The sequence below is a fragment of the Lycium barbarum genome, chromosome 12, assembly GCF_019175385.1.
Source record: "Lycium barbarum isolate Lr01 chromosome 12, ASM1917538v2, whole genome shotgun sequence".
Taxonomy (NCBI): Eukaryota; Viridiplantae; Streptophyta; class Magnoliopsida; order Solanales; family Solanaceae; genus Lycium; species Lycium barbarum.
The window spans coordinates 44,298,533-44,310,735 of record NC_083348.1 but is presented as its reverse complement, the minus strand read 5'-3'; the positions used below and the strand labels follow the sequence as shown (position 1 = coordinate 44,310,735).

The following is a 12,203-nucleotide window of genomic DNA, read 5'->3' as shown; positions in this document are numbered from 1 at the left end:
TCACAAACATGAATAACAAATAAATGGACAAAGAAATTGAAAAATAAAATGATACAGTGAAGTATCAATTGTTTAGTGTCTCATCTTCAAAATTACACTCATTGGCAATAAAAAGTATGTCTTAGAGCTTTGATGATGACACTGAAGCGCCCATAAAGCGAGGTGAAGCGCTAAACATGTTTTGCGCCTCGCTTCAAGGCCTTAGCGCGCTTTAAGCGCGCCTTTGACGACACTAGTAATAACAAGAATTCGTCTCGAAATCATTAGATTTCCATCAAGGATTATGTTGATGTACGCGCAAGTTATGCAGATGAGAAGGCTACAGGCTAGATCATTCCTAATTCCCTCACGCCAGCCGTTATTTGGTGAGCTCCGCTTTTGGTTTGTGGAGTTTCATTAGTTTCAGTCACTCATTTAATTATTCTTTTATTTGTTTTGAGGATTAACCTAGGAACCCTTGGCCTAACTAATCCATCCCTTTATTCCTTTCTTTTATAAGGGTAAGATTAAATCCATCCCTTTATTCTGTTATTAGAGGCTTCATAGACATAGTAAAGTTGAGTATTGGATTTCACTTTGCTTTTCTAATTCTGCAGCTTTCAGATATTTTATCGAAGAATGATTTGATTTTAGAATATTATTTGAATAATGTTATCGACAATAGGTACCGTGCCTTTTTAACAAATGTCGATTTGCATAACATACTAGATTCATAATAGAACAGAATAATGAAGAAGGTTCTCTCGGTCAAGTTAAGGTACCCAAGTGCCGACCACGACTCCACCAAAAATCGGGCGTGACAATCGTATAGGAAGAAGTTGTCTTGAGATCTACAATCTCAGACCTAGCGGAAGATAGTACATAATGGAAGAAAAAGACCTATACATGCGATACTAATTACTTAGTATTAAGGTTTAGTCATGTTAATTCGTTTTTAGAGTCTGTTAGAATCTGTGAAGATTCTAGCATATATGTAATATAGTAGATAGAATATTATGTAATTAGAATAGAATATTATGTAATTAGGAATTGATTTGTATTGATTTCCTTTCCTTTTTAGGACATGTAAACTTAGCTATTTAAACCCAATAGCTTTAGGGAATAATCAAGCTGAGTTCCTCTCATTTTCTCTTCCATTTCACATGGTATCAGAGCCTGGTTAAGGCAAAAGACATAGGAAGAGAAAACTTCAAACTCAGAAAAATTTTCCGGCAACCTTTCTTGGCTGTCCGACAAGATTCTTCGTTTTCGTAGGTGTTGTGACCAAACCGACACCACCACGAAAAGCGGAAAAGTGGCGCGAGCCAACCCCAGCAAGCTCTGCCGCCGTCTGACGCACCACCACGCGGTAACCAGATCTGTTCACGCGCCGGCGCGTGAGTCATTTTCCAACCACTTTTCCGGTAGCTTTTTTTTCAGTAGGGTCGCCCCATCATTCCGACCCTACCCATATACTTTCTTCCGGTGTCCAAGCATTTTCCGGCGACTAGATCTACTTTTACGGCAAGGCAGTGTGTTTTCCGGCGAGACAGTCAATTTTCCAGTAATTTGCTTCTCTGGTAACTATAACTTAAAATTGATTCGAAGTTATCTCGACTATTATTTGAGAAAAATGTCACTCAGATCAGATATTTTTTCTAAATCTATGGTTTCCAGCAATCCGAACCATTCCATCACCACTGAACCCTTGATTGGTAGTGCAAACTACTTATCTTGGTCTTCCTCTGTTCAGTTATGGTGCAAGGGACAAGGTGTTATGGACCACTTGGTTAAACAAGCTAAGGATATTACTGAAAAAGATAGGGGTGAATGGGAAATGATTGATTCTCAGTTGTGTAGTCTTTTGTCAAAATCTATTGACTCAAAGTTGATGCCATTGTTCCAACCGTTCCAAACTTGCTTCTTAGTTTGGGAAAAAGCCCAACATCTCCCGTTTTTATAATGTGATTTCTCGATTGAGTAACCTTAAAAAGCAAGATTCGGATATGTCTACCTATCTTGGACAGGTTCAAGCGGTTATGGAAGAATTTAATGAGTTGCTGCCTGCTACTCCCAAGTGTTGAAAAACAATTGGAGCAATGTCACAAGATGTTTTTGGTTGTCACACTTGTTGGACTTCCATCTGATCTTGACTCTGTGCGTGATCAAATTTTGGCTAGTCCCACTGTTCCTGCTATGGATGACCTGTTCGCGCGATTATTACGACTGTATGCACCACCTATGTCGTTTAGTAGTCCAGTCCGGTGACACCTGCAGACTCTTCCATTCTAGCATCTCAGACTGGAAATCGACATAGAGGCCACTCTGGCAAGTCTCAGTCAAGGTGCGGGTATTGTAACAAATGGGTCCATACTCAAGATGTGTGTCGTGCCCTCCATGGTAATCTAAAGAATGCTCATGCTGGTCAGACTGAATCCACTTGTAATCCGACCAATCAATTGTTCTCTTTACCTGAGGCAGAATACAATGACTATCTTCAATATTAGGCGAGTAAACAGGCATCATCTCCATCAATAGCTTATGTTGCTCAGAATGGTAATCATGTTGCTTGTATCTCACAGTCCACCACACTTGGCCCTTAGGTCATGAACTCAGGCACTTCTGACCACATTGCTAGTAACAAATCCTTATTGTCTAATATTACTTTTTCTCGGTCCCTTCCTAGTGTTACCTTAGCTAATGGTTCTCAGACCATGGCAACTGGAGTCGGTCAAGCCAATCCTTTACCTTCTTTGACCTTGAATAATGTTCTTTTTGTCCCTGGTTGTCCCTTCAGTCTTCTGTCAATCAGTCGTTTGGCTAAGGCTTTAAATTGTTTCATCTCATTCTTTAGTGACTTCTTTGTTATCAGGACCGCAGTACGGGAAGGATGATTGGTGAAGGGCGTGAGTTAGATGGACTTTATTATCTCAATTCTCCCAGCTCCACTACAGTTTGCTCGGTCTCCGACTCTCCAAATTTAATACACAGACGATTGGGACCAGTGTTTAAAAAGGCAGAGGCGTAAGGCGGGGCGTTTTACATATGCCTTGGTGAGGCGTAAGCCCCGAGGCACGGGGCGTAAGCCCCATGGGTATTTAATTTTTTGTATTTCATAAAATAATATAATTATAATAAATATTTTTAAATAGGTAAATTACATAAAAAAATAAAAGAAAAGTATATATATATATATATATATATATATATATATATATATATATATATATATATAACCTTACAAGTATAAACAATACAATGAAATAAAAGCTATTATGAAATGCAAATCAACTCTAACATCTTAACTTTCAAACAATGAAAAAATCACAATTTGTTAAAACAATATTACTATCATACTATTCATTGTATCTCCCTATAAACAACTTTATCAGTATTATAATTGAAACGTAACTCCTTTATGAATAAAAATAAAATTACTTTCAAATAGAGAAATAATAAAATATGATAATTTTGATACATAGGACAAAAGACCAATGACAAGTGAAAATTCACAATTCGGTTAGGTATTCTTAAAAGAAATATTAAGTGATATTCACCCTCACGATGTTCTCATATAGTAAATATGCAATATTACGACTTGTTATTTGAGTTATACCCAATCTTCTTATTTCAGTAAATGAAAAATTATTAAGTATCAATCATTTGTTATAGAATTATGAGGGTCAACGGTTTTAATTAAGGAATTTAACATATAATTGTGAAAGAACTGTTAGGCGAGCCCCGAGCGTTGGGCGTTAGGCGTGTTTGGGGCGTACAATCGGGCGCTTAGGGCGTAAGCCTCGCAGGAATTAAGCCCTGCACGTGAGCCCTGGGGCATTTTGCTAGTGCCCCGCCCCGGGGCGAGCCCCAAGTCGAGTCCCAGAACTGCCTTTTAAAACACTGATTGGGACACCCTAGTTTATCCAAACTTCAAAAAATGGTACCTAGCTTGTCCAAATTGTCTAATTTAGATTATGAGTCGTGTCCGAGCTACTTTTCCACGTAGTCCTAATAATCGTGCAGAGTCTCTTTTTCATTTAGTTCATTATGATATTTGGGGTCCTAGTAGAGTTAGTTCTACATTGGGTTTTAAGTATTTTAATACTTTCATTGATGATTTCTCAAGGTGTACTTGGATTTTCTTAATGAAAGATCGTTCTGAATTATTTTCCATATTTCAAACCTTTTTTGCTAAAATACAAAATCAGTTTGGTGTTTCTATTCGCACTTTTCGTAGTAATAATGCACGTGAATATTTATCATCTCAATTTCAACAATTTATGTCTTCCCATGGGATTCTTCATCACACATCTTGTCCTTACACTTCACAACAAAATCGGGCGCAGAGAGAAAAAATAGGCATATTGTTCAGACTGCACGCACCCTTTTTTTTTTTCTTTTTTGATAATTAGGGAACCCGCAGCCGCTATCCTTTGGGTGAGCACAGGGTAAACCCTGCTCCTGTGCAATACTGCACGCACCCTTCTCATACAAGCAAATGTTCCATTGCGTTTTTAGGGGGATACAGTGCTCACCTCTTGTTATCTGATTAATCATATGCCTTCCTCTGCTATTCAAAATCAGGTTCCGCACTAGATTTTGTTTCCCCAATCAACCCTATTTTCTCTTCCACCACGGGTCTTTGGGAGCACATGCTTTGTCCACATTCTCACTCCAGGAAAAGACAAATTGGCTTCTCGTGCTCTTAAATGTGTCTTTCTCGGTTATTTAAGGGTACAGAAGGGATATCGATGTTTCTCACCTGACCTCCAGCGATACCGTATGTCCGCTGATGTTACTTTCTTTGAAGGTCAGCCCTACTTTGCATCCTCTTCTGTTGAACAGTTAGACATTTCTGAGGTCCTACCGGTTCCATCTTTTGGGGATCCCGCCGTAGTCTGCCCTTCCACATCACCTCCTACAGCTCCATCTTCCTCAACTGCACCTCCACTACTATTGACTTATCATTGTTGTCAGCGTCCAGATGATTCATGCCTGCCACCGGAATCCTTACCTACTGAGGACTTGTCTACACCGAGTCCTCCCATTGCCAATCGAAAAGGTAATCGCTCTACTCGTAACCCTCACCCTATCTATACTTGTTTGAGCTATCATCGTTTGTCACCAACCCATTTTGACTTTGTATCATCACAATCATTTGTGTCTATTCCTAAGAATACAGGTGAAGCTTTTTCTCATCGAGGCTGGCAACAAGCTATGATTGAGGATATGTCTGCCTTACACTCTAGCGGTACTTGGAAGCTCGTTCGTCTATCTCCAGGTAAGTCTACGGTTGGTTGTCGTTGGGTATATACAGTGAAGGTTGGCCCCGATGGACAGATTGATCGTCTGAAAGCTCAACTAGTTGCCAAGGGTTATACATAGATTTTTGGTCTTAACTATGGTGATACATTTTCTCCTGTGGCTAAGATTACTTCAGCCCGTATCTTTTTATCTATGGTTGTTGTTCGTCATTGGCCTCTCTACCAGTTGGATATCAAAAATGCCTTTCTTCATGGGGATCTCGACGATGAGGTATATATGGAGCAACCACCTAGTTTTAATTGCTCAGGGAGAGTCTAGTACCATGGTGTGCAGATTACATCGAGCACTTTATGGCCTGAAGCAGTCTCCTCGAGCATGGTTTGGGAAGTTTAGCATGGTTATTCAGGAGTTTGGCATGATACGAAGTGAAGCTGACCATTCTGTGTTTTATCGTCACTCTGCTCCAAATTTGTGCATGTATTTGGTGGTGTACGTTGATGACATAGTCATCACAGGTAATGATGATGAGGGAATTACCAAACTGAAACATCACCTTTTTCAGCACTTTCAGACTAAGGATCTTGGTCGATTGAGGTACTTCTTGGGCATTGAGGTTGCTCAATCCTAAACAAGAATTGTCATTTCACAGAGGAAGTATGCACTTGATATTCTTGAGGAAAGAGGGATGACAAATTGTAAGCCTATTGATTCTCCAATGGATCCAAATGTTAAGCTCCTACCAGGTCAGGGGGAGCCTCTTAGCGATCCTGGAAGATATAGAAGGCTGGTAGGAAAGTTGAATTATCTCACAATGACTCGACCTGATATTACCTTCCCGATTAGTGTTGTAAGTCAGTTCTTAAATTCTCCCTGTGACAGTCATTGGAATGCAGTTATTCGCATCCTTCGAAACATAAATTCTGCTCCAGGAAAAGGACTACTCTATGAAGATCGAGGACATGAGAAAATTGTTGGCTATTCGGATGCAGACTACGCAGGGTCACCCTCTGATAGACGATCCACTTCTGGATATTTTGTTTTAGTTGGGGGAAGTTTGGTGTCTTGGAAAAGTAAAAAACAACATGTGGTTGCTATGCCTAGTGCAGAAGCAGAATATCGGGCTATGGCAGTAGCAGCATGTGAACTCATATGGATCAAACAACTACTGAAGGAGTTGAAATTTGGAGAGATCAAAGAAATGGAACTTGTGTGCGATGATGAAGCTTCACTTCACATTGCATTGAATCCAGTGTTTCACGAGAGGACCAAACGCATAGAGATAGATTGTCATTTTGTCAAAGAGAAGGTATTCTCAGGAGACATCATCACGAGATCCATGCGGTCAAATGATCAGCTTGCAGACATATTCATCAAGTCCCTAGTCGGTCCCGGAACGAATTACTTATGTAGCAAGCTTGGTACATATAATTTGTATGCACCAGCTTGAGGGGGAGTGCTAAAATCTGTGAAGATTCTAGCATATATGTAATATAGTAGATAGAATGTTATGTAATTAGGATAGAATATTATGTAATTAGGAATTGATTTGTATTGATTTCTTTTCCTTTTTAGGACATGTAAACTTAGCTATTTAAACACAATAGCTTGAGGGAATAATCAAGCTTCCTCTCATTTTCTCTTCCATTTCACAGAGTCCAATGTCTGTTATTAGTCTTTGTCTTGTTAAAGATTTATATTCGAGTAGAAAATGTAGGAAACTTCCAGTGCTAGAAAAAACTATTTTTTTATAATATTGGAGAGGGGTTTATATGGATGGATAGAGAGAACTCATATAGCCAATGCCAACTCGCTTGCAATTGAGGTGCAATTGTTATTTTTGAAAAGTTATAACCATGCCTTGTATGTGGGTAATGCTTAAATGGATTCCAAAAGGGTAAACCTTTTGAAAGCTCTACACAATGTTTCTGAAAATGAAAAAAAATAAAAGAAATCAAAGTCGAAGCAGCTTGAAGCAAAAAGCATAAACTGAAATGCATGCTCCTGCGAGGTTAAGTGCACATTTTGCGAAAAAATTAAAAATTACAAAATCTATATGAATTAAGCATCTTAATAATCAGATTGCGACTAAAATGATTAACTTCATCACCAAATATACAATATTGTCTACATTTTCAAAAAAAAAATATACAATATTGTCCATATTACTCTGATTCCTCAAAGATGAGATCCACTTCACTTTTGGTGCCGCATCCGTGTCGACACGACAGGGGTGTGGGTGTGGGTGTGGGTGTGGGATCCGTACCCGATCTGGTCAACCGATTTGGATACTTTTACCAAAATCGACGTAGAAATTCTAGACAAATTCAATGATTTCTTTAGTCAAAACTAAAGTTAAGGTGAAATTGAAGAAAATGGAAAACCTTGTATATAAAAATTTCTATGTCACTCTGTTTCATTTGATCTCTGTTTCCTTTGATCTCCTTTGGGGATTCCTCCTCTTGATCAATATTTTTTCGGCAAAGGGTCATATATACCCCTGTAGTATCCCCAAATAGTTGTGCGTATCCCCTGTTTGCTTTTTCGATGATATATACCCCTGTCGTTAGGGTTTTGGTTATATATACCCCCCCCCCCCCCCCCCCCGTCTAACGGCTCCGTTTAACAGGGACACGTGGCACGATCGCAACAGATCCAACCATTTTCTTTTTTATTTAATCTAATTTATCATTAAAAAATTATTTTAAACCAGAAAGGGGCTATTTCTAAAATTCAAAATGTGGGGTTTCTTCTTCTTCGCCAACTAATTTGCAACTGAAATTCACCCAAAAACCCACTGAATTCTTCAACAAATTATCCCAAATTTCAGATATCAACTCTTCAAGATTTAACCGATCTTTTTCAATAACATTCACTCGAAACAAAGCTCGTTTGAAGAAACCCAAAACATGAACTTGAAGCTTCAAGTTTCATTAATGGTTGTCCATGGAGTTTCTGTTTTTTCTTCACGTTCCAGCTTCTCAAGACAAGCTTTAATTACAATTTTTAGATTCAATTATCAATACACGATTTATTCCAACAAATTTTTCACCATTTTGAATTTTTTTTTAGCCACCATTTTCGTATGCAAGAATCTAATTGTAGAGTTCATGAACCTTATGGGCAGATTTCAAAGTGAGTTTAATTTTGGATCCATGAATATACCGTTGCAGTCGTCGAATGCCGGTGGTGGAGCTTTGCCGGAGATTAGACTTTCTAATTTTCAATTTTTTATTTTGTTTTGTGTTTTTTAATGATAAATTAGATTAAATAAAAAAGAAAATGGTTGGAGCCGTGAGATAGTGCCACGTGTCCCTGTTAAACGGAACTATTAGACACGGGGCTATATATGACCAAAACGCTAACGGCAGGGGTATATATCATCGAAAAAGCAAACGGGGGATACACACACTATGTTGCTTGGACCCTTCACTTTTGCCGCCGCTCGGACCCTTCACTTTTGCCGCCGTACCCGTGTCCGACACGACACGACACGGGTTTGGGTACGGAATTCGTGTCGGATCCGGTCAATAGAGATCGGATACTTTGACCGAAATTCATGACCAAATTAAAGAAAAATTTTGAGATTATGATTTCTCAAGATAACAAAAAGTAGAGATTTGAAGACATGAGATGGCATACCTTCAATATTATGTAGAAAATTTAACTAGTTTCTCGGAGCACGCAGTCTAGCACCTAGTAGAATGGAAGATTGAATCACATGTCTGGTACAAACTACATGTAGGTGTTTCCACAAAAAGCTCTCATAATCTAGGCATATTCTTGTAGCTATATTATTAGAATTTTGAATTATTTTTGCCGAATCCCCGCACCCGTATCCGTACCCGGATCCGTACCCACGAATCTTAAAATTTAGATCATGCCGAGTCCGACCTCTAGATCCATACCCGTATCCGACACCCGCACCCGAGTCCGAGCAACATAGTACACACAACTATTTTGGGATAGTACAGGGGTATATATGACCCTTTGCCGATATTTTTCTCTCAAGTTTTCCACATATATTCCATAATTTAGGTTTTATAACTCGATTTTTTGATAGTTGAATTTTTTTAACCGAATCCCCGCACCCTTATCCATATCTGGATCTGTATCCCCGAATCTTAAAATTTAGATCATGAAGGGTCCGACATCTAGATCCGCACCCGTATCGGACACCCACACCCGAGTCCGAGTAACTTAGCTTCTCATTGGGGTTATTTTGTAGATCATTGTTTGAAGCACACACTTCTTTTAAGCACAATGGTTTCATCCACGAAGCAATGATCCCTCACTTTGCATCGCTTTATGGCTTCAAGCGACAAAGCCAAATGGCTTGTATTCACACTGATTGTAGGTGGTGCTTTTTCAGGAAACCTCTGAGGGGAAAGGTGTCGATGTTTGCCAAAACAGCTTAGATGTTTTTATTTCCATTTATTTCTTAAAATTGTTTACAATGTATATTCTATATTCTAATTGCATGATCAATGAAATCGTACAAAATGGTGTTCATATGTCTAGGCAAACACTGTTAGATTACAAAGAGGTTCTTTTTCAGGATATTGACTTTAACATGAAGCTGCTGCAGAATAGTTTTTTTTATAATCAAGAAATCCCCAAACTCTTGGCGCACGGTTTGAAACTCAGTGGGTGATGGATCCCCCGTCAATCCTTCTCCACTTAAATACCAGGCTTCTGTCTGAGGTAGATCTCAAACCTGTGATGTGCACCTAACCTACATATCACAACGCTCTGACCAAAGCTCTGAGGTCAGCTATTGCAAAATATTTTACTGCAAATGAGATGGGTCTCTATAAAGTGAAGAATTTTTTGTGCATTAATTTAATGGGAATGCAAGGGACGTACTCTTTAAAAGAGTATTTACTGTAAAGTAGTCCATGTCCCCTGATTTTTAAGTTGCTAAATTAATTCCAACGACACGAAAAGGAAGATGGGTTAGTCCACTAAGAGGGAAAAAAGGACTACAGTTTGTTTACATTGAGTAGTTAATATTACAAAAGAACGATCACAAAATAATTGAAAACTAATAAATTAGAAAATAACAGAGATTGAGGATGATGTCAAAGGGATAAAAGGAAAGAAAGATCTAATTTTTTATAACAGAAATTAAGAAAAATGTAAATAGAGATATAAGAAAGGCAGGGCAAGGCCAGGTCTAAATGGGGAAAACATAAATGGATAAAAGGCAGGGAAAGACTTTACTCGCCCGTACTGCTTCCATCTCTAACCCAGTGCATTTCTGGGGAGATAGCAGCACCGATGTTAGACAATTATAGATAAATGACAAGTTATTAGAAGTGTTAACAATTATTAGCTCATCCAGAAAGTTGTAGAGCAGTATAGATTCTCAAACTTGGTAAGGTTTACATTATCTGCTGATAGATTTGAAGTGTAATGCACACACATTAAAAGTGTAATGCATCTTAAGTGTAATGCAGTGAAATTAAGTACAACACAGAAACTAAAAGCTAAACCTAATATCCTAACCTGTTAAAAGTATTTCTAGTGTATCTATCATCTTAAAAGGCACAAGCACGCATTTTACTTAGATTTTTATAATGATGTTTAATGAATGGTCAATACCCTCCTTTCCTTTTAAGCCTGTTCATATTGCTCTATCATTGTTCATTTATATGTGATGACCTTCAACCTTTGACCCAAAACTTGTTTCCTCTATTGTTTTAATGGCCATGATTTGTGCGCTTGACAACTGTCTATACTGCATTGTTAAAATGGACCCTAATTGAACTTCACAGATTTCACTAGGAAAGGTACAAAATAGTTGCTGATGAGATCCAATGACACACCTGCGGCTGAACACACAGTCCTAAGCCCGTTATGAGTGTTAGTATTTGCTGACACTGGAAGATGACTGCACACTATCCCAGTTCCAGCTACATGCGTATTTGAGCTGTATATGTATATAAAATTATGCACAGGAATAATTCTCTCTCAAATTGGGTGCAGTGGTGTGGATTGGGAGAGAGGGAGCATGTATAGAACTATAACGAGGGCAAGAGAAAGGTAATAATTCATATTGGAACTATAGTGAAAAAAGAAAAATGGAAGATCTTCACGCGGCCTTTCATGGAATAGGGACAGAAGTGATGTAGCATAATGTAAGGAATTTTAATAACACATATTATGGACCTGAGCAAATCATTCCTACCATAAATTGAGCAGTTTGTCACAAATTTGACTTTTCGAACCAATTTTATCTCCTACTCTCCACTCAAAAACCTATAAATTCCGGCCTTTTGTTTACATGAGATTACTAACAGTACATTTTTCTCGTTCAATGGGATAAAGTCTACAATCAAACTCAAATCAGGCAATGCCATTAATTAGATAGTGATAAACATAGAAGATCAATAAAAAATGTGGACCGAGTTGATAAGTGTATTTTAGATAGTAAATTTGTGGCACTATGGCCCTTTCTGTAAATCTGTAAAGCATCATATAATTGGTCTCTTTTATAAAATCGCAATAGACGGCTTGTTAGCCCTTTTTCAAATCATAATTTGTGGCTCAATAGCCTAAAATATACGTATCATCATCTGAAAAACTTTTAACATAAGTAAGAAAACATTTTAGGAACATCTTGTGGACCTTTTAAAAGGAACTTGAACTTAGTCGATGTCTAGACTTAAACCTGTAAAATATCATAAGGAATTTCACAGAACTTAGGAAACATATATACAAGTAGGTGATGAAGTCATAGAAAGACTCTCATTGAGGAGTTGACATAAACGTAAGAGGAGTCTAGAGGAGTTGTCTGAATTGAAAGGCCACAAGAAGCTCGTATCACTTATTGATCTTTCTTTAAGAACTTGAAGTATCTTTCGATAGAGGAGAGACATATAAGAAAACTTATTCAAGCTTAAGGAAACCAACACTTAACCCCATAAGAACCGGAAATCTTGTAAAAGACATGACTGGCA

General features: G+C 38.2%; 1 protein-coding gene across 2 annotated transcripts in view; it reads right to left on the bottom strand.

Annotated features, from left to right (window-relative positions):
* LOC132624928 (pterin-4-alpha-carbinolamine dehydratase 2, mitochondrial) overlaps positions 1-12,203 on the bottom strand; it is a 50,775-nt gene that overhangs the window by 12,458 nt on the left and 26,114 nt on the right. For both annotated transcript variants that reach the window (XM_060339695.1, XM_060339696.1), the window contains exon 3: positions 11,070-11,173. In XM_060339695.1, the coding sequence (XP_060195678.1) occupies positions 11,070-11,173 (104 nt within the window). The remainder of the gene's footprint in view (positions 1-11,069; positions 11,174-12,203) is intronic.